Below are 21,866 nucleotides of genomic sequence, written 5' to 3' on the forward strand. Positions count from 1 at the left end.
TCACAGACGACGTCAAATACGTGATATTCGTAAATAGTTGACAATATAATTGAAATAATATTCAGCATGGGGAGGCTTAACAAAGAAAAAGAAAAGAGGAGGGATAACCGTAATTTATTGAGAAAGCGCGGTCACCGGAAATGACGTGGCGACACTCGTATTCATAGATGCTCGTAGCTGTTCAGTCACATCAACGAGTCTTTGGACGCTTACAAGAGCCTAAAAAAATAACTGGACTAAACCGAGCACGCACAAATAAACACACCAAATCGGGTTGAAGCTCTGATTTCAAGGTGTGTGCTGAGGAATCATGAAACCGTTTAATTCTGGACAGCTTTCCTTTGACGGAGACATGCTAAGCTAATGCTAACCCAGCGAGCTCGTGTCTGTCGCGTTACTTGCATGCTAATCATTCGTCAACGTTGTTAACAATCACAGCATAACCCGTCCAATGAATACGAGGCAATTTAGATAAGAAAAATAAATTCGTTCGCTCCGTTTTGGTCCGTTTGGCTTCTCTGGAGCTCCTCGACAGGTGAATGATGAAAGTTGCTGACAAGTTCGAGGCTCCAACCTCCCGAAAGTTCCGACACGTTCGATCAAAGTCCAAATATTAATGTCGAAAATTTCCAAGTGCTGGTGAAAATCTGCTTGAATGGAGTTGCCAAGGGTAACCGAGTAGGAAGCCAGCAGTCGTTGTGCCGCGATCGCGCATGCTCATCATGGAGAACGGACAAGGTAACACTACTACAACTACCACAACCACCACCAGCACCACTACCACCACGACGAGGCTCGGCCTTCCGCCCCTCACTCCCGGCCAGCAGGAGGCGCTGCAGAAGGTGAGCTATGGTTTTCTGCCCTTCAGCTCAACAACATATCCAAACTTTTGCTAACTACAGCAAAATGTTAGCAGATGGTGAAAACTGAAGCCAACCTAATTTGCAAACTTGTTTTTGTATTGGCAGGCAAAGAAATATGCCATGGAGCAAAGCATCCGGAACGTTCTGGTCAGGCAGACCATGGCGCAGCAGCAACAGCAGCTCAGCGGACTGCAGGTACGCACCTACCTGAGATGTAAAGACATGTAACAGTTTTACTGTTTTCCATAAATGAACGCATTGGCTTCAATCATAGCTTGACAGGTGTGTTTATTTGTCAGATGGCGTCCTTGTCGGTGGGCTTTGGGGACCTTTCCCCTCTGCAGTCAGTAAGTGACCCTATGTGTTTTCCTTCATTTGTTTTGACCCGTGCTAATGACGCCGTGATTTCTCATCCAGGTGGCGGCCCAACGCCAGCGCGCCTTGGCCATCATGTGCCGCGTCTACGTGGGCTCTATCTACTACGAGCTGGGCGAGGACACCATCAGGCAGGCCTTCATCCCCTTCGGACCCATCAAAAGCATCGACATGTCCTGGGACTCCATCACCATGAAGCACAAGGTCAGAGGTCACCGTCCACGTTTGAAGATGTCACGTTTAATGTGGCTCGAAGGGAATTACAAACTACATTTTGGACCGTATTTAGAGGCCCTCCTCTTTTTTTAAAAAAGGAAAAAAAAATCAATGAATACATACAATTCTACTTGTGGAAACAGGCTGTGCAAGTTAAAAAAAAAGAATGTATAATTCCACAGGCTGCCGTCTTGCATAGTAGGAAAAAGAAAGTTGACTTACTTTTTTGTGGTGGATTCCATAGATTAAATACTATGAAAATTGAAGGCAAGTTGAATTGGTGTCATGGGGGATATTTGGGTGAAATGACACAGAATGACCCAAATTCTCCTTCAGGGTTTCGCTTTCGTGGAGTACGAGACGCCGGAAGCCGCCCAGCTGGCTCTGGACCAAATGAACTCGGTGGTCCTCGGAGGCCGAAACATTAAGGTGCGTTCAAGTCGGACGCCCGTCCTGGTCCGTGTCAAAGCGTGAACCCATGGGGACAGGTGGGCCGGCCCAGCAACATCGGGCAGGCGCAGCCCATCATCGAGCAGCTGGCGGAGGAATCGCGCGCCTTCAACAGGATCTACGTGGCGTCCGTTCACCGCGACCTGTCGGACGGCGACATCCGCAGCGTCTTCGAGGCTTTCGGGAAGATCAAGTCCTGCATGTTGGCGCGCGAGCCCACCACGGGACGGCATAAAAGCTACGGCTATATCGGTGAGTCGCCGCAGGGACGCCGTCGGGTCGCCGTTGGTTCGTCGCCGCTGGTCTGGGCGTGAGCCGGCGTCTCTGCCCGCAGAGTATGAAAAGCCTCAGTCTTCCGTGGACGCGGTGGCGTCCATGAACCTCTTTGACTTGGGGGGCCAGTACTTGAGAGTCGGGAAGGCCGTCACGCCGCCAGTGCCGCTCATTACTGCCTCCGGAGGCCTCTCCGCGGCCAACTTTACAGCGCAGGCGAGTCGTCTTCCGTCCTCGGCATTTTGTCCCGGCGATTGACCGTACTCATAGCGATGTTGCCACTTTCAGGATCCCATGAGTGCGTCGGTCCTGCGAGCGCTAGCCGGTCTTCCGCAAGGCGTCATGGCGGCACAGGCCCCGGGCGTCATCACAGGTGGGCGCGTTTAGCCCGGTCGTCGGGCCCCGCCCGCTCACGTCCCCCTCCTTTTCAGGCGTGACCCCGGCCCGAGCCGGCTTTTCTCAAGTGGCTCTGGTCAATCCCGTCCTGGCCACGCCCCCTGCGGCCAAGGCGGAGGAGGACGCTGCCAGTAAGCGATCATTCGCCGACGGCCAGCACGACATCAACAAGATCTTTCGCAACCGACAAGTAAGGAAAAGATCATTTCGCAGACACGCTACATGGGCATGATGGGAGTTGTATTAGGGGAGAACGGGCTGGCTCGTCACAATTTTTTACACTGCCACGAATAACACATCTTCGAATTCTCATTCATATATTACAGGGAAAAGTTGGTCACTATTAGACGTCGGAACCGTTAGAAATGAGAGGGCTAATAGTGAATGGAGCAAACTCTGACCTCAGAAACTTTCACAGGGAATTTCAATGAGTTTATCCCTACTAGACCTCCAACCCATTTGAATTGGGAGCACGGCAGCGAAAGAATGTTTGTTGATCCGCTGCCAACCCTCCCACTTCAATTTGACATTAGGCTGTTCTTGGGAAGAAAAAAAAGTATACATGGATATATTTGTACATGCACACGCGTTTGGTTTTTTTAGACGAGGTATCGAAACAGCGTAGGCCGATGCCCCACAGTCGTCTATCATTATCGTGAGCCAAATATAGTATTGCAACCCAGGTGACAGCCAACCCTGTTCTCCCCTATGATGTGAGCGCATGGTGGTGACTAAACGAGGTTGCGGCATGTGCCCTCAGTCCCGCGTGATGGTGCTGAGGAACATGGTGGGCCAGGACGACATCGACGACGACCTGGAGGGCGAAGTCACCGAGGAGTGCGGCAAGTTCGGTCAGGTCAAGCGAGTGGTCATCTACCAGGAACGGCAGGGAGAGGAAGAAGACGCCGCCGTCATCATCAAGATCTTCGTGGAGTTTTGCCACACGGCCGAGATGAACCGAGCCGTCCGGGCGCTGGACCGACGCTGGTTTGGCGGACGCAAAGTGGCGGCCGAGGCGTACGAACAGGAGCGCTTCGAGAACAACGACCTGTCGGCGTAGACGTCTGTCGAAGGCCAGCTATCGGCGCCGACGAGGAGGACAATCATCGGCGGGGCGGTCGAATCTCCCGGACGGCGAAACGTCAGAGTCCGAGCTCGCTGACGCCGGACCGCCGAGGCCCAATTGCGCCGCGGGAAGCGTGGCGAGCGCCGGCCCGTTCCAGTCTGAATGGAGCGGCAGAGTCAGAACGCCTGGGCGACCTCCCGTTTGTTCCTTTCCGAGGATGGAAAAAACGCAGAGGTTTTGCCAAAAACTCAATTTTTAGTGGTCACCATGGCGATTTTATGTTCTTACTCCACAATATTTCCCCTACAAAACTGTTGCAAATATTTCTTTTGTTTTGTTTTTTTATATTAAAGTAAACCAAGAAAATGAAAACGGGGCTCTTATTTCTGATGGTCGCTTTAGCGTCATCTAGTGGTCATTTTGAGTAACTAGGTTGTTCAATGAATGAATGACACCTGAAGAAACTTGCCACTTTCGGCCTTCGTTTTTGTGTGTAGTTTTATTCCGTATAACTTAGTTTGTCTCATTTTGTTTTTTCTTATTTGTAGTGTCGTTTGTGTTATTTGTACAGCTTCACATTGTTTAGTTTTTGTAAAGTTTTGTGTGGTTTACGCTTAGTTTTGTGCAATTTCGTGTCGCATCATGTTTAGTTTGATTTGCCATTTTAGTGGTTTATTTGGTGTCGACATTTTTGCTACTTAGTTCCGCCGTTTTTCACAGTTGACGTGACGCCACACGTTTTGTTTTGAAGGGGAAGCGGAAATGTCAGTGGGGCGCTACGGCGTCTCGGTAGGGCCCCAAAAGTTCGCAGCTAGCGACGCTGACGATGGGAGACGTTGTTTGCGAGGAGCTGGAAGATTTAGTCCATTTCTCGGTGCACGACCTCCCCGCCAGAGGCTATGTCGTCATGGAAGAAATTCGACGGCAGGGAAAATTGTGCGACGTTACGCTCAAGGTAGAGTTGTCGGACCGCTAAGAGTCAAGTCAGCCCAAACTAGCTTAGCCTAGCATGTAGTGCTGAGCTCATGCTAGCTGGAATTAAACGCGGCTTAGTATTTGTTATGCGGACGTCACGTTCTTCATAAGCAAAGGGTCAGCATGGTCATTAATGGACGTCGTGGACGCGAGCGTCGAGTGACCTTTGAACTGTTGCCACAGGGATAGGCTCGTCATCGGCGACCAATCTTGAAAAATGAACTCATTGACAGCAGCTGGCATACCAGAGTCGCTCGGAAAATGAGCTCTTTTTACATTTGGCCCATAGTAAATAACGCTTTCAGTTCGCTACATTGGACGTCCATTCAAATTTTTATTATCTTAACTCATTTACTTGCCGTCCATGTCACAGTTTGTGTTGTGGTCGTTTCCAGTGTTGTTGTGGACGCTTTCAGCCCCTCCCAGTTAAAATGGATTGGACGTTTGTTGCCGTCAATGGCAGCCAAAGCTATGTGTGGTGACAATTTTGAAAAATAATACAATTTATGGCGGTAAAACACATGGTCGTACTTATTTTTTATTGATTCTGTTCATTTTAAAACGAGAGTATTTCGATTGGTAAAACTAAAATAGAGAAACGAGGGTATCCCTGGAAAAATGACCCCAATGTAGTGGAATCTATCTATGTGTTGTGTATTTTGTGTGCAGGCGGGCGAGCACAAATTCAGCGCCCACCGCATCGTGTTGGCCGCATCCATCCCGTATTTTCACGCCATGTTCACCAACGACATGGTGGAGTGCAAGCAGGACGAGATCCTCATGCAAGGGATGGACCCCAGGTACCCCCGAGCCCACGAGTCCTCGCAAAACACGCACTTTGCCAGCTAACTAGCGTGTGCGCCTTTGCCCTTTAGCGCTCTGGAAGCTCTGATCAACTTTGCGTACAGCGGCCACGTCGCCATCGACCAGCAGAATGTTCAATCTCTTCTGATGGGTTCCAGCTTCCTTCAGCTGCAGAACGTCAAAGACGCTTGCTGCTCTTTCCTGCAGGACAGGTGGCGTCGCATTTGGTCGCCGGCCTTTGCGTACGCCGGCTTGACGCGGCGCCGTTCCCCCCCATCCTCAGGTTGCATCCCAAGAACTGTTTGGGAGTGCGTCAGTTTGCCGAGACCATGATGTGCACGGCGCTCTACGACTCGGCCAACGACTTCCTGCGCCGGCACTTTGTGGACGTGTCCTCGTCGGATGAGTTCCTCACGCTGAGGACCGACGAGCTGCTCGAGGTGGTCGCCTGCGACGAGCTCAATGTCAAAACGGAGGAACAGGTCAGATGCAGATTATTATCATTCGATATTATTTTGAAATGATTATTAACCATTATACAGTATGAATGTACAACTACAAATATATAAATGAAACCACAATATAAATGAATAGAAAACAGAAATACACTCAGGGTGTGGCTCCCAATAACACCCTAAGTTGATTATAATTTAAACATGTCAATAAACAATTCTCAAATTAAAAGGATATTTTCAGTTTTAGTGATCTTTTTTATAGAACATTTTGCTACCAAAATTAACATTTAACAAATACAAAAAGGGGAATACATGAGTACAAGAAAAAAGAAACTATTAACCTCGTGGAATCCTTCAAATTGATTGGAGGGCTACTAGTGACAAACTTATTTCCATCCACAGCAGAGGGATGATTGGACGTCCATCGTCGTCAATGGCACTGAAAAAGTGAAACATAAATTAAGGTGTTAAGGAATTTTTAAATGTAAATCAATCGGAATGCTCAATTTTTTCCCTTGTCATTTTAATTAATTCAAATATTTTAAAAAGTATACAAATTAAAAATGAAATCCAGAAGATAGTTTTCATGGTCATCCATTGACAACGATAGACGTGCAATACACGTTAGCTCATTGGAAACCCTGTGAATGGTCTTTTTAGTGCCATCGCTGGTGCTAGGCATCCCATACATTTTTGATTGGTCCTCCCACCTGAAACAGATCGGACGTCTGGCGCCGTCAATGTCAGCCAATGAGTCCTCTATAAAAGACGTGTGGTTTCTTGCACTGAAGGCACGTTCGTCCCCCTTTGCAGGTTTTCGAGGCGGCGCTGTCTTGGGTCCACCACGATCGCGCCCGACGTCAATCGCTGCTGCCCGAGCTGCTGTCCAAGATCCGACTGCCGCTTTGTCGTCCTCAATTCCTGACGGAACGAGTCCAGCAGGAAGAACTCGTACGCTGCTGCCATAAATGCAGGTCAGAACTGGAGGGGGAAAAATAAGCGTTTTGACGCGTTGACGTCAACCCGACTCCTTTCCCCTCCACCAGGGACCTCCTGGACGAGGCCAAAGACTTCCACTTGATGTCGGAGCGTCGTCCCCACCTTCCCGCCTTCAAGACGCGGCAGAGGTGTTGCACGTCCATCATGGCGCTCGTCTACGCCGTGGGAGGACTCAACAGCTCAGGTGGGGAAATATGAAAGTGCATATTAGTCCGGCAACCTGCTGAGGGAGTGATTAGCACGTCCGTCTCACAGTTCTGAGATCGAGGGTCCAATCCCCGCTGGGTTTTGGCCTTAAATTTCATTGTACTTGTATAATGACAATAAAGGCATTCAATTCAATTCAATTCAATTCAATTCAATTCAATTCAATTCAATTCAATTCAAAATGCCTGACTTATTTTATACATATTTTATTCATTAGCTTAAATATTCAGCATTCTGCATGTTTGAAATAATGCAACAAATCATGGATGGATCCTTTCAAATGTCTTTATTTTTCGTCTAAAAAAGTTGCATGCCTCTGTTATCATAACTCGTTGGTTGCCGTTGACGGCAATTGATGTCCTCAACATTTGGACGCCCATTTCCAATTGACTTAGACTTGTCTTTCCAAGGCAAAGTCGCCAGGGCAGGGAATCGAACCCACCACCCACTACCACTGATCCACATTAGCACAGCTTAGCATCACCGCTACTAAAAGAGCAAACTAAATTTGCCGCTCTCCCGCAGGCGACTCGCTGAACGTAGTGGAAGTGTTCGACCCGGCGGGGAACTTCTGGGAACGCTGTCAACCAATGAGGACGGCCCGCAGCAGGGTGGGCGTGGCCGTGCTCAACGGACTCCTCTACGCCATCGGCGGTTACGACGGCCAATCGCGACTCAGCACGGTGGAGGTCTACAACCCCGAGACGGACAGTTGGACCAGAGTGTCCAGTATGAACAGCCGACGCAGGTGGATATTCCGACGGACCCCTTGACGATGACCCCGCCGCTTACCGTGTTTGTTGTGGTGGTCTTTCTCAGCGCCATGGGAACAGTGGTGGTCGACGGCCACATCTACGTGTGCGGAGGATACGACGGAAAATCCTCCCTCAACTCCGTGGAATGCTACTCGCCTCAGACCGACAGGTGAAAAAAAATCATTACGCCACTCAGACACGTGGTGCGTTAAGGGCCAGCTCAGAAAACACAGCACTCTACACATCCACCTTGCAACAGGAAGCGTACATGCAAGCTGGTTTTTGACATTATTATCCGTATTTTTAGGTTAAGGGAACTGGAGTTTGTTTGACTTTGACTGTCGCCGACGTAAGGTCTATGTGACCACAAAACGGCATTTGATGACGAGCAATGTGTTTTGCTTTCGGTCTTTACTGACTTGCATCAGTGTTTTTCTCCTTTCCCTATTTTCTAAATGATGTTAAGCTTCATTTCCATGGTAATTGATATTTCACCGATTGATGTTCACCCGTGGAGTTTGTGCATCGTAGGTGGTCCGCGGTGACGGAAATGAGCGCCAGTCGCAGCGCCGCCGGTGTCACCGTCTTTGACGGACGCATCTTTGTCTCCGGAGGACACGACGGCTTGCAGATTTTCAACACGGTCAGTCGCAAGTCGGCTCGGATCGTCGACGGGAATCGAAAAATGTCTACCTTGCGCGCAGGTGGAGTACTACAACCACCACACCAAGCGCTGGCACGCGTCCTCGCCCATGTCCAACAAGCGTTGTCGTCACGGGGCGGCGTCCTTGGGCAGCCAGCTGTACGCCGTGGGAGGCTACGACGGTTCCGGCTTCCTGAGCGGCGCCGAGGTCTACAGCTGGGCGTCGGGCCAGTGGAGCAGCCTGGCCGCCATGAGCACACGACGCAGCCGGGTGTCCCTGGTGGCCGCCTCGGGGCGTCTCTACGCCGTGGGCGGCTACGACGGCCAGACCAACCTGGGATCGGTGGAGATGTTCAACCCGGACACGGGCCGCTGGACCTTCATGGCGCCCATGGCCTGCCACAAGGGTGGCGTGGGGGTGGGTTGCATCCCCCTGCAGCCCGCTTAAAACGCCGCAGGACGGTCCAATCTGGGGTGAGGACGCCGTGCCGGCTTGCCCGGCTAACGGTTAGCGCTCACGACTGCCGGCGAGCGCCCTGGTCGCGCTCGGAGCGGGAAGCGGCGCCGAAGCGTTCGTCGCTTCCAAAAGACTCCTTCGACTTTGGGAACGGGGGACATGGTATACCTACGTCCCCGTGAGTTCCAAAACAATCAGCGGTAAGTGGCGCAAAGTTGGAAAAAAATTAAACGTCGCTTTCAGAAATATGTAGAGAAAAAAAGGTTGACCATTCCTCCAGGGTGCAAACTGTTTTTGATGCCATTGACGGAGATAAACGTCCAATCGTGTGCTAAATTAAATGAAAACACGTTTAAGGACTCACGTGGACCCATCCAATCCATTTAAAGTGGAAGGGTGCCAGCGAATGCCCTTCCACTTCAAATCGTTTGGCCGTCTATCGGCGTCATTGGCAGCCTTTGAGTTATTTGCATAAAATGTTTTTGTTAATCCTACTGTATGTTAGCTGTGATGTGGGTACTTCGACATTGAGTACTTTTTGAGATGGTACCTGGTGTAAAATGTTGGGACTAGTTCTGTTGTTCTTTACAATTGGCCGTTTTTTAGGGCTGCTACTCCCACTTTAACGGTGCTAGGCTAATGCTACAGCAAGTAACTTAAAAAACATCATAAATCCATATTTTTGACACAAATCCATCCAAAAAAGGTGACAGAAAAGGCTTAATAATGAAATTTGGTCCTAATAAGTCTAGTGTTTGTAATTTTCCAACTAGAATGAGTTACTTTTTGGCAGTCTCATAGCATGCTATCAGTAGTCTTCTGTTAGCATGACCATCAAAAGCGAGGCATTATCAGTTATGATTGTGATGTCACAACCAGACATGCTTTTTCTTTTCTTTTTTGAGAAAGGAAGACAAGTGAGGATCTGTTTTAATTATTTGGCCTTTACGCTCACTTTTTTTGGATGGAGTTGTGTCCAAAATGTTGTCTCCTATCATATTAGCCACTTTTTGTAGCATGTCAAAGCACTTCGAGTTGGATTTGACATGCTACAGTATCTATTGATCTTTGTTTTGTTAATTAAGACCTCCTGAGACTTTCTCAGGCATCCCGGCTGTGGGATTAGTGGTCACTTATTTAAGGGGGATATTTTCAATAGTGATTTTTTTTTAATGTGTTAAATCAATAACAATCATTAATAGGATTATAGAAGGAGAACAATGTTTACAATGTTGCTTCAGCAGCACCGAACACTTTTTCTAGGTTATTGTGTAAAACCAACTGATTGCAAAATTAAATTAAGACAGACCTGAACATCAACATCTTGTCCCATAACTGGTTGTCGTCAGGGAGAATTGACTTTGAATTTTCATCTTTCGTTGCCATTGAGGCCGCCAAACGTCCAAACCATTTTGACTGGAAGGGGCGGGGGCGCCGTCAATGGCAACCAAGGAGTTAACTTCTGATGTTGTGATAACCAAACCCATTCAAATTGTGGCAACCAGCCCCAACTAGTTATTTTTTTGTGGGGGGGGGGGGGGCTAAAAGCTAATAATAGCTGGCTAGCGAATGTAAATCAAAACTAGCTTTATTCGCATTTTTTTTCTTCTTTTTAATGTTAACTATAAACTTATTGTGTAAAAGCCCATAAATGGAATACTGGAGACATTGACATTTTTAAATTGACCTAAAAAAAATACTCTCAACAGGAAAGACAATGCAGTTTTTTATTGGCGAAAATCTGATCATTTCAATATTCCCATTGCGAAACATTGCCCTCTGGTGGTTGAGTTGATGTTTGATACTAGTTTGCTTAATTTATAATCGCCAAACTAGTCCGATACGTACGTGACGAAGGCCAACCGGAGTCGAATTTATCCGCAAAAAAACTTTTTATTGTGTCATTCGTTAGCAGGAATCACCCTTCAGACCACCACCTCACTCCTCGGCTTCCTGTTAATGCCCACCCGGTTTACTGGAGTCCACCGGGTCCACCTTGGTCCCAGATTGCGCCGGGGGTCCTCCGTCTGCCGAAGTCCCGGAATGTCCGTCAAGGTTGCTCTGCAGATCGGGACACCTGGACGGACGGTGTTTTGCCAGGTTTTTATTCACACAATTCTAAAAAAAATCTAAATCTGGGATTTATAGGGCAATTAACATTTGTTCAGAAGAGATTGGATGTCAATTGTCATCAATGGCAGCCAATGAGTTAACAAGGAAATGACCCAAAAATACACCAAATTGACAAGTTGGCGACTACAAATCTACAGGAACTGCATCCTCTAATCCCCCCAAACTTTCCCCATCAAGTGTTTAGGCACCATTTTGGTGAGCCACTTACTCCACGGGCAGGAAGCGTCGCTCCTCTCCGTCCAGGATCCCGTGGTAGAGTCGGATCTCCTGTTCCAGGCGCTGCTTGTTAGCGAGGAGCGCGTCGTAATCCCTGCGCTGCTGCTCCATCTCGCCGCGTACGTCGCCCAGCTCCGCCTCCATCTTGGACACCACCGAGCCCAGGTTCTGGAGTTCCATGTCGTGCCAGTGCCGGGCGTCGCCCAGCGAGTTCTCCAGGCCGCGTTTCTGCAAGGCGAAATCCCGTCAGCGAGCGCCGCTAAAAACTCCATGACCCCCCCCATCCGAGCGGCGCCGCTCTAATCACCAGGGCTCGGATGGATTCCGTCTCGGCTTGCAGGCTTTGCATCTTGCAGCCGGCATCCGAGCACTGGACCTTCAGTGCCTCCAGCTCTTCTTCTTCTGGGCTCAATCGACTCACGCACTTGGCGTCCTGCGGGACGGCCAAACGGAGTCAATTGGCGTCCACGGCCATCGTATCCTTCCATCCAGGTGGGTCACCTTGCATTCCTGGTAGTTGTCGGTTTCCGCCCGGTTCCTCTCCGTCACCTTCTCCCAGTGGTTCCGAATGTAAGCCAAGATCTGGTCCAGACTGGTCTCGATGGGAGCGTCGGGTTGGTCCAGTTCCCGTCCGGACATTTGGCTGTAGAGGAGACGCACGTCCTACGAGACGAGGACGGCGGCGTCGGAATCGGAAGCGCGGGGTCGGGCGCGGCGGCCTTCCGACTTCTGACCTGCTCGTGGCGTCCCTCCAGTTGTTGCAGTTCCCCTCGCATGGCGTCCATCTGCTCCTCCAGCTCCGCCCTGGTCACGCCGGCTTCCTCCAGGACTTTGTAGAGCGAGGCGATCTCGTCCTCGGCCGCCTTGCGGAAGGGACGCTCGCTTTCAAACCTTGGCGGGCCAGAAAGGGGTGGACGTGACCTCTCCGTCCGCGACCTCGGGAGCCGGCAACCTCTGACCTTTCCTTGAAGTCCTCGGCGTTGGCTTGCACGTTTTCTGTCTGCAGTGTCAGTCGGGCGTTGTCCAGGATGGCTTCGCTGACCTGTCGGTGAGAATCAGTCACGCGGCGTTCTTATTTTGAAGGAGTCGCGTTCGTTGGCATCTCCCAGTTGAATTGGATTGGACGTCTAGCGCCGTCAGTGGCATGGAAAAATGAGCATTTACCGTCGGTCTTAACAATTTAAATTCATTGGATGTGTTGGTGGCCGGGAAAGAGTTATAAATACAATGAAAAGGATCCATTTGAGTCTGTCATGAAAATGCTCCAAAATCAACCGGAAGTGAGCCAATATCACTTTGAATTGAACAGGAAGTCCAAGGCTGACCAAGGAAAATACGAAAATAGCAATAAATGCGTTAAAATTCATAGGACGTGACCAACGTGACCAGAAAATTAGGGTAATTTGAAGGCTTAAATCAACAGGGAGAGACCCTAATGAACCAAGAAGTCACCTTGAAATAGCAAAAAAATCAACAGGGAGTGGCCCAAATTGAACAGGAAGTGACATAAGATGAGCAGGAAGTCACCTGCTAATGCCTCAAAATCAGGAATTTTGATCATTCCCAATTTTTTTTGGGTGTGCCAATGTGGATTTTTGCAAGTGGGAGTTGAAAATCAATCCTTTTTGTTCCATTAAAAATGAATGGGAAATTTGAACCATTCAAATTGAATGGAAAATTGCAATAGATCCATTGGTCATTCCCCCCCCCTTTTTTGTTTCCCCTGGCCGCTTTGCATAAAAATGGTCTTTCGAACCCTCTCACCTGCCTGTAAACGTCCTCCCACTGGCCCCTGAGCGGCCCCCAGGCCCCGGCGCTGGACGCCTTGCGGTCCAAACTCAGGCGGATTTGCTCCTCCAGCTGTTGGTTGAGCTGCTCCAGAGCTCGAACTTTGTCCCGATACTCCATCAAGCAGCTGTTGAGGCCCAGCCCCGCCGCGCCCCGAGCCGCCCCGTCGCCCGCCCGAGGCGGAAGGGGCGCGGCCCAGCTCCGGGTCCCCTGCAGGAATATGCTGCTGATCCCCAGGGCCCGGCGGGACACCCTGGTCCCCAGTACGGCCGCTACGCCCCCGGTGGGGGGCACCGCGCCCACAAAGACGCCCCGGGCCGAGCCCCCGCCCGGAGACGCCCGCGCGCAGGCGGAGCCGGGGCGCTCGGTCGAGGACGCCGACTGACCCAAGAAAGAGGAGCGGCGTCGCGGCAGAGGCATGACGGACTAAACCCCGGGGGGCTCCCGCGCCGGCGCTTTTATGCGAGGGCCCCGTTCTGGAAAGACGGGGCCTTTGTTCCAGCGCGTTTGTGTTACCGGGGCGCCCTTTGACCTTCCTTGTCAGCAAACGGGTGGCTCAGCTGTTTGTTTGTTGCTCCCTTCAAAGGAAAGCTTCTGGTTCCAGCGTCACTTCCTGTTTACCCTGACATGCCAAATCTCAGGTGAGCTGCAAGGCATCATGGGTTACGGTACCTTGAAAGGTCATTTTACCACAAGCGGTGTTAGGATTTGGGGGGGCGTGAGCCCAAAATGTGACCCCCGGAAACCTTTCAAGTCAGTTTATGACCCATCATTGAAATTTTGAGGGCTTCCAAAAAACATTCCCTCTCATTTGATTACCTCAAATGGATAAAATGGCTGCCCCTTTTAATGCCAAGCAAACACTTCCTGTAAAAATGTCTTTTAATTGGATATTTTACACAGTGACACATCACTACTATTTGTCATTACGGTGTAAATGACTAAGACACAGTTTGAAATGAACAAAAGTCTTTCTGCTGGGATCCGTTCGTCTCTGAAGAGTCGATGTTGGCCAACTCCCCCGTCACAACAAAATACGCACTTGGGGTAAAAACAGGAAGTAGAGGAAGGAAGTGAATAAAAAGGTGTGACTTCCTGTTGCCCGTTTTGTCTGCTTCTTGACAATTGCCTGATGGCAAGGATTTCTGATGCTGAAGAAGTTCAGTGTTTCTGCTAGCTTCTGTTAGCTTCCGCTAGCTTGCGCTAGACAGATCTTAAACAGGGGATTCGAATTTTGATGCTGTTTTCCTCACTTGTCGACAGGGGCGGGGTTAAAGTTAGGATTGGAATTTGGCTCAGAATTTGGATACTGAACATTTTTCACAGTGAGGAACTCCAAAGATTGCGCTAGCCTCTGCTAGCTTCTGTTAGCTTTGGTTATCCGCTTGCTTCTGTTAGCTTTCGTTACACACCTCGCGCGGTGAAAAAAAAATTCACAGAAACATTCCAAACTCCAAAGACTTGCTAGCTTCTGCTAGCTTATGTTAGCTTGACATCGTTGAAATTGGGATTCGAGTCAGAATTTGGAACATCTGAAAACTCCAAAGATTCCGCTAGCTTTTGCCAATTTCCGTTAGCTTCCACTCCATGCCTTGTTGATGGGTCAGGGTTTGGCAATAGGGTTCGCTTCCTGCCGGTTGGCTACAGCGACAGCGCCTGCGAGGTGTCGCTTTCGGACGCCCGCGCCGATCCCAGCGTACTTTTCCCGGAGATGGTCGGCGAGCGTCGGCGGGAGCGGAAGCGCAGCAGCTGGAGGAGATCCCGGCGGAAGCGCACGCCCACGAAGGCGTACAGGAAGGGATTGAGGCAGGCGTGCAGGTAGGCCACGCCCTTCAGCGCCTGGCCCGCCTTCAGGAAGTCTTTGAGCCCCTGGCAGTCGTTGAAAGTGGCGTCGGCCGCCTGCGCCGCTTCCGTCACCAGCACGGCGTTGTGGGGAAGCTGCGTGAGCAGGAAGACCGCCACCACCGCCAGCACCACGCGCATGGCCTTGTGCTTCTGGAAGCTGCGGGTCTTGAGCAGGGTGGCCACCACGGCGCCGTAGCACGCCGCCATGACGGCGAAGGGCAGGCAGAATCCCATCAGCACCTGCAGGGAGAGCGTGGCCGTCTTGGTGCGCCGACCCACGTGGGGCGGGATCAGCATCCGGCAGAAGGTGAGCGGGCCCTCGGCCGTCTGGGCCGGGGCCACCGTGGCGAAGGCCAGCTCGGGCGTGGCCAGCAGCAGCGCCGACAACCAGACGGCGCCGCAGGCCAGACGGCCGTAGCGCCGCCGCTGGGCCTGCAGGTTGCGAGCTTTGGTGGTCTGCACGATGACCACGTAGCGGTCCACGCTGATGCACGTCAAAAGGAGCGTGGAGCTGAACAGGTTCACCTTGTAGACGGCCGACGTCACCTGCCGGACGGCAAATCGGACGTTGGCTCGGACTTGGAACAAAGACCCAGAAAAAATGAGAAATCCCAGAATACCTTGCAGAGGGCGGCGCCAAAGGTCCAGCCGTCAGAGGCCTCGGCCGCCCACAGGGGCAACGTGACCAGGAACAAAAGGTCGGCCACGGCCAGGTTGAGCAGGAAGACGTCGGTCATGGTCTTGAGCCGTCGACGGAAGTTCAGGTAGATCCAGACCACCGCCAAGTTGCCCACGCCGCCCACCACCGCGATCATCCAGAAGAGAGGCGGCTCGTACGCCCGCCGGAAGGCCCGCACCGATGACAGGTCGCACATGAAGTCGGGATAGTCGTAGTCATCCGTGCTGGCCGTCGCACCGCCGTAAAACGGGTCCTAAATAGGGGGTTGGGGGGCGGGGCAAAAAGTCTGTCACCGTGTCTCCTCCAAAGTATACCTGAGTGGGCGGGGCTTTGTACCTCGCTCACAGATTCTGTCATGAAGTCGTCCATAGGGTCTGGCTTTGTTTCAGCTAAGACCACCGAATGAGACGTCCTGTTTTTCAAAATGAGACCACGTTGAGAAAAAAAAAGAAAACTCGTTCGTCCGATCCATCATGATTTATTGACAACTAATCGATCTGTTTTGCTAGTTGATGAATTCATCCAAAATTGTGTAAATTCTTTTTTTTTGGAGCCTCTTAATACTTTTCTTTCCCCCCCAAATAAAAAAGTGAATATAGAAAAAAAAATAGAAAAGAGGAATTATTATATCTTACCACACATCTTGAATTTTATTTTTTTTCTTTTCTTGTTATTTTTTTTTTATTTGGACATTAAAATAGAATTTCCTATATTTTTTTTTTATATTGAATTCACAACGTCTTCATTAATTATAAACATAATAATCCTCTGTAATAATGACATAGAAACTAAACAAATGAAGATATTGGCTGTTAAATTTGACTTTTTTTTTAAACATGCAGAAATATTTTTTTATTTCAAGTGAATTGATTCTTGCCATTTGATTAAAAACACCAGATTTGCTCTAAAAAATGACATTTTTGACCCTTATCAAGAAACCCATCAACAAGCTTTCTATTTTTCGAACAATTTAGACATCATCTCACTTGCTGCCATTGACAGCGATGGACGTCTAATCCGTCGCTCAATCCGAACAGATTAGACGCCCCTCGCCGTCGATGCCACTGAAAACACGCACGCCGTAAAACATCTGGTCGGACGGACTCACCTAACGGGACGAAGTCGCAACAGAAGAACGTCGTGGTTGCGTCTCGATGCTGCCTTGTTTTTGCCACTTGTTCAATCTTGTCACCTCAATGCAGAAGTGCTAAAAAAGGGGCGGAGCTTTGCCGAACCTCGCCTCCATTTGTTTTTCCGGCACGTTGCGATGCGCGTGTTGGCGCCCTTCCGATTGCGTGACAACGTGTCGACAACATTTGTCTGCGCGCAACATTTCTGCAAATGCGCGAGGCTTTATTTTCGTGACCTTTGACCCGGTCGGTCATCTTCCAACGCGGACGAGCCTCGTCGTACTCGGCGACCGGTCCGAGGAGGAGCGAGTGGCGCCACGTGATGAGAAATTGAATGTTAAGGTGGTTGTAGAGAGCTGAGGAAGATGATTTTGTGTGGATTTATTTGTTTGTTGCGTGACTGACATTTTCAAGTGTGAGCTCAGACGCTTGCGTAACTGGAAGTGAGAGCATGAAGATTGCACGCAAGCTTTCTTGTTTTTCAACTGCTAGACCTTGACTTTCAAATCGAGAACTTGCGTGACTCCAGACGGGACGGGGTGACGGAGGCCAGGGTTAACTCAGGGTTATTTCTCTTACAATCTGGAAAGTAGAGCAGATTGAGTCAATCTAAGCAGTCAAATGCAAAGCATCACTATTTTGGGAAGAGCAGCTATTATAGGTCCAAATGTCTTCACTCTTTCTCTTTACATCCTTTCAGCTACTTTGCAAATTTGAGGTTAATAGCCTGTCAAGTTATAATTCATTTGACTATCATGACCTTTGACATTATTAACCCCAAATTTACAAAATTACAAACATTTCCTGCAAATTTGATAATCAATCGCTTGATTTGTTTTTGACTGATTGCAAAATTCCGAATCTGACCACTGTGACCTTTGACTTTCCTACCACGAAATGTCATTTTATATTACCAACATACCCAGTAAATTTGATAATAATAATGTCTTTTTCATCCCTGAGTTAGCTTGAACACAAACAGATGAACAAATTCAATTTGCTTCTGTGACCTTTGACCTCATTAAGTGGATCACTTCTTTTATTTTATATGAGAAACATATCCTGCAAAGTGGCTCATCCCTTTACTTGTTCTTAAATGATCTTCAACCAAAACAGACGGTCTGACAAATTCAATTTGCTTCTGTGACCTTTAACCTCATTATCCCCAAAAGTGGATCCGTTATTTTGTTTTATATGAAAAACATACCCTGCAAATTTGATCATCCCTTTAGTTGGTCTTAAATTATCTTTAAAGTAAAACAGACCCTCAAACATAAACATAAACATAAACTCCGCCTCCCGTCGGCAAGGTGATAAAAAAAAAAAAAAAAACACCCTTTCATAGAAATCACACATCAAACAATATCAATTTTCTAAGAAAGCAAAGCAGCATAAAACCTCAAAAAGGACTCAAACGCTTTAAAAAAGGTCTTAAAACATTTTGGGGGGATTTTTATGGGGGGTGGGAGTTTTAAATATGACTTTATTATCGGAAATAGACACTAAACTGAGTTTGGTCAGAAACAGAATTGAATAGGAACTAGTTTAGGACATTTATAACGTTAACTGGTTAGAAAACCCCTTGCACACCTGGCAAGACAGTTAGTATTTCAAGAATCGAAAAACAGTCAAATCCGCAAGTCAAGAAACGGCCACAAACACACGCACACGCACACAAAATGAAACCAGAGTAAAATCAGTTCCCAAAAGTGGTTTCAAATACTATGCATTGGGTATTTCAAATTTCAGTTTTGTCATTCTTTGTTCTTTTAATGACTTGAATTGAAATCAATGCAAACATATTTTATCTTTTTTTAAAACAATCGTGATTTAAATTATTTACATTTTATATCACATTTCACTGTAAGTACTTAGTATTTCTACATTGCATTTGTAAATTCAACTACTAGCTAAAGTGTACGTTATCTTATTATATATCTTTTTATAGTGGAGGAGATGATTTGCATGAGAATAAATTTAATTTATCTTATACTACCGTTTTTTTTTTATTTCAATTATCTTCATTTTATTTCTTAATTTAATTTATATATGTATATCTCGTATATTTTCAATTGTGTGACTTCTTTCCCAATCTGCCCGCCCGCTGGCAGGGAGCAGTATAGCAGCTAGCAGATGTTCAATCAAGCCCCGCCCAAGAAGAAGAGCTGAGCACATCAACGAAGAAGAAAAAACAGGAACAATAACAGCAGTCTGACAATACGGATACGGTTGTGCACATTTATTTTTTTATTGTTGTGTGTTGTGTTTATCAGACGAAAAACGTTTTCAGAGTAGTAGCTCGTGTTTCCAGCCAGTTAACATTGTGGGAGTGTATCGTTTTTTTGTATTACGTGCGTGAGTCGGCTATAGCTTTGATTTCTCCCTAATTACCGACGCCATCATCCAGGTGTGATTGTATTACATTAACGGACATATTTTGGGATTATTTATTTATCGATAGAATCCATTTTGTAGATAGACTGTCTAAATGACTAACGTCATCCTCCAAGTTGGATTTTAATGTTAACCAGTGAAGTTGTTAAGGTGTCTCCTTCACGATGATGACGTCCAATGACACGCCCGCCGTCAAAGGTGAAGACCCGGAGCACACCTGGCGACCTGTATCGTCTACCTCGACGGTGTGGAACTGGATGCGGCGCTTCCGGGATGTGGGCCCCGTCACGCTGGAGCTAGAAGGCGGCCCCGCCAGCGCTCGCCTCTACTGCGACGCCGTCGACGGCTTGGCCGAGGGCGGCGACCTGGTGGAGGCCTTTCTGGTGGAGATCTTTCGCTGCAAGCTGTGCCGCTTCACCTGCGCTCTCAAGAGCGCCATCTGCAGCCATTTGCTGTTGGCGCACGCCTCGCTGCAGGAGGCGGGGCTCCGACCCGCGCCGCCGCTCGCCGACTCGCTCGACCTCAAGCACCACGACGAAAATGATGACTTCCTGCTTTACGACATGCTGAGCGACATCGGCCCGCCCGCCTGCTCGTTAAAGGTACCACGCCAGCCGATGCGTCGCGCCTGTGATGTCGCTAAATGGGCGTGTCCTCCTACAGGTGGGCGAACTCTTTGAGGACCACGAGCCCGTCTCGTCTCACGCCGACCGCCGCGCTCACCAGGAGACGGCGCAGTCCGCCCACCTCATGACACTCGGACTGTGCCGCATCGCCGCCGCCCGACCGCTGTCGGAACCCGCCGGGGCGCCGGAGCCCACCGCCGTCTCGGGGAGGCGGCGTCCCGGAGAGGACCCCGAGAGACGGCGCGCGTGTCGTCGCCTGACGGGTGCCAGGCGACGAGCGGAGCTAAAGTCTGCCAAGAGGATGGGGGAGGAGCCGGGACCAAAAGGGGCGGAGTCACAGGAGATGTCCGGTAAATAAATAGTTATTCCTTGGTCAAATCTTGACATTTTGGTTAAATTACAATTTTAAATTTTGGGGCGATTTGAGGATTTTTGTTTGTTTGTCAAAAAAAATAACCACTTCTAGGGAAACTAAATGAGTCAACATGTCATACCTGTCAACCTCTGCCGATAACTGCCCTTATAAATGATTATGATTCCCCTTACAAACCCCCAAAAAACCTTACAAACACCGTACGAATCGAATAAGATAATTGAATAAAATACCCCAAATTACATGACATGTAATTTGGGGTATTTTATTCAATTTGAAAATGTTAGTATCGTGACAGCATTACAAATTGATTGTTATCTGCCTCAGGTGAAAATCAAAGCCCAATCGAACCGGCTGCCAGGAAGAGGAGTACGTCTACACTAAAAAGGTGAGCGCCAAGAGCCAACATGGCCGCCACTCTGGTTTCCAATCACTTACTGTTTAATTACTTGACAGCACTTGCCGCAAATCGGCCCCAAAAAAAGAAGAAAAGAAGTCTTCGGGGTTTCTCTGCTCGCTGTGTCACAAGTCAGTAGAACACCGATCGCTGTTGTTTTGGCGAACGGCGTTCGCTAAGATAGCTTTGTCTCTCCTCAGGACATTGTCCAGCAAAGTCACGTTGCAGCGCCACCTGGAGGTCCACACTGGAAAGAAAATCTATACCTGTCGGTCGTGCCCGTACGCTAGCGCGCGCCAAGCGTCGCTACGACAACACGTCAGAACACACACAGGTAACGTAGGCGTGCTAGCACTACTGTTGCTCCAATACCGACCCACCCAAGATGGCCGCCAGCTAAGCACGCTGCTTTAAAAAAACGGATCGTAAAATAAAAAAGATGCACGCTGCCACCAATGAGTTCATCACTAGGAGGTGAATGATTGTTTATTGGCTGCCAACCCTCCTCCTTCAAACTGATTTGGCATTTAGTCCCGTTAATGGGTTAAAAAAAAGGAATTTGTTCTTCCCCTGGCTAAAATGCACTCCACCAAGCTACCACACAGCCAGGAATCGGTATCGGCGGAACAGTTTTTCCCGCCGACGCGCCTGGCTAACCAATGCGGTGGCGTGCGCAGGTGAGAAGCCTTACAGGTGCGCGCGCTGTCCCTACGCGTCCATCGATCGGAGTTCTTTGCTGAGACATTCCCGGACGCACACCCGAGAAAAACCCTACAAGTGCCAGCGATGTGACTACAGCAGGTAACAAAACAAACACTGGCATGTGCGCGCTTCGCATCCTCATGTTTTGTTTTTGTTGTTGTAGCATCCAAAAAAAGAGTTTGGATCTTCACGTGCGTCGCCATCACACGGGCCAAACATTTCCATGCCAACAGTGCGACTACGCCAGCGCCGACCGCCATCTGCTTTTGAAGCACGTCCGCCGACATCATCCTCCTCCGTCGCCGTCTTGACGTTCCCGATCGGGCGTCTCTCGAAGCGAGGGTCTCCGGCACCCCCAATAAAGACTTCGCTCCACTGGATGGAATGGAGTTACAATTCTTGAGTTATGAGCATCCTCATAGATCAAGACACCACAATATGCATTTGGGTGGATATTTTGATTCTATTTGTATTCACTTACCAAGTCATGACCAAATTGTGTATCGGTTCATTCGTATTTTAAAGGAAAAGTGACGTATATATATGCTCTCTGTATTTGTTTTGTGTGTCTCGCCACACCTGCAAACATGATTTCAAATTTGGGAGTATAAAGGAGCAGTACAGAATATGCAATAAAAAAAATGGTTGA

General features: G+C 48.9%; 5 protein-coding genes across 6 annotated transcripts; 3 read left to right on the forward strand and 2 right to left on the reverse strand.

Annotated features, from left to right (window-relative positions):
- The first annotated feature begins 140 nt into the window (after positions 1-140).
- Positions 141-4,011, forward strand: puf60a (poly-U binding splicing factor a). The gene is made up of 10 exons (XM_077616347.1): positions 141-842; positions 969-1,058; positions 1,163-1,210; positions 1,281-1,442; positions 1,791-1,883; positions 1,943-2,156; positions 2,239-2,393; positions 2,466-2,550; positions 2,609-2,763; positions 3,334-4,011. The coding sequence occupies exons 1-10, from the start codon at positions 714-716 to the stop codon at positions 3,631-3,633; spliced, it is 1,431 nt and encodes a 476-aa protein (XP_077472473.1). The 5' UTR covers positions 141-713; the 3' UTR covers positions 3,634-4,011.
- Positions 4,012-4,359: 348 nt separating this feature from the next.
- klhl18 (kelch-like family member 18) lies at positions 4,360-10,254 on the forward strand. The gene is made up of 10 exons (XM_077616112.1): positions 4,360-4,594; positions 5,284-5,414; positions 5,490-5,630; positions 5,702-5,900; positions 6,687-6,847; positions 6,920-7,056; positions 7,605-7,827; positions 7,899-8,003; positions 8,366-8,477; positions 8,539-10,254. The coding sequence occupies exons 1-10, from the start codon at positions 4,466-4,468 to the stop codon at positions 8,923-8,925; spliced, it is 1,725 nt and encodes a 574-aa protein (XP_077472238.1). The 5' UTR covers positions 4,360-4,465; the 3' UTR covers positions 8,926-10,254.
- A 393-nt stretch (positions 10,255-10,647) lies between these two features.
- bfsp2 (beaded filament structural protein 2, phakinin) lies at positions 10,648-13,514 on the reverse strand. The gene is made up of 7 exons (XM_077615789.1): positions 13,048-13,514; positions 12,243-12,325; positions 12,018-12,174; positions 11,785-11,946; positions 11,591-11,716; positions 11,276-11,511; positions 10,648-11,011 (listed from the first exon to the last, which is right to left on the reverse strand). Exons 1-7 carry the CDS (start codon positions 13,489-13,491, stop codon positions 10,891-10,893), a joined length of 1,329 nt encoding a protein of 442 aa, XP_077471915.1. The 5' UTR covers positions 13,492-13,514; the 3' UTR covers positions 10,648-10,890.
- Positions 13,515-13,895: 381 nt separating this feature from the next.
- ccr9a (chemokine (C-C motif) receptor 9a) lies at positions 13,896-16,819 on the reverse strand. Its single transcript, XM_077615790.1, has 4 exons — positions 16,704-16,819; positions 15,932-16,007; positions 15,537-15,848; positions 13,896-15,462 (listed from the first exon to the last, which is right to left on the reverse strand). Exons 2-4 carry the CDS (start codon positions 15,962-15,964, stop codon positions 14,713-14,715), a joined length of 1,095 nt encoding a protein of 364 aa, XP_077471916.1. The 5' UTR covers positions 15,965-16,007; positions 16,704-16,819; the 3' UTR covers positions 13,896-14,712.
- A 1,896-nt stretch (positions 16,820-18,715) lies between these two features.
- On the forward strand, positions 18,716-21,755 carry LOC144086095 (uncharacterized). Of its 2 annotated transcripts, XM_077615883.1 has the most exons (8): positions 18,716-18,953; positions 19,270-19,721; positions 19,783-20,095; positions 20,446-20,506; positions 20,575-20,646; positions 20,716-20,849; positions 21,193-21,316; positions 21,381-21,755. In XM_077615883.1, the coding sequence occupies exons 2-8, from the start codon at positions 19,284-19,286 to the stop codon at positions 21,526-21,528; spliced, it is 1,290 nt and encodes a 429-aa protein (XP_077472009.1). In that variant the 5' UTR covers positions 18,716-18,953; positions 19,270-19,283; the 3' UTR covers positions 21,529-21,755. The 2 variants fall into 2 exon arrangements, with proteins under 2 accessions (XP_077472009.1, XP_077472008.1); XM_077615882.1 differs by having other exon boundaries at positions 18,717-19,721.
- The last annotated feature ends 111 nt before the right edge of the window (positions 21,756-21,866 follow it).

The sequence above is a fragment of the Stigmatopora argus genome, chromosome 12 (assembly GCF_051989625.1).
Source record: "Stigmatopora argus isolate UIUO_Sarg chromosome 12, RoL_Sarg_1.0, whole genome shotgun sequence".
In the NCBI taxonomy this organism is placed as follows: Eukaryota; Metazoa; Chordata; class Actinopteri; order Syngnathiformes; family Syngnathidae; genus Stigmatopora; species Stigmatopora argus.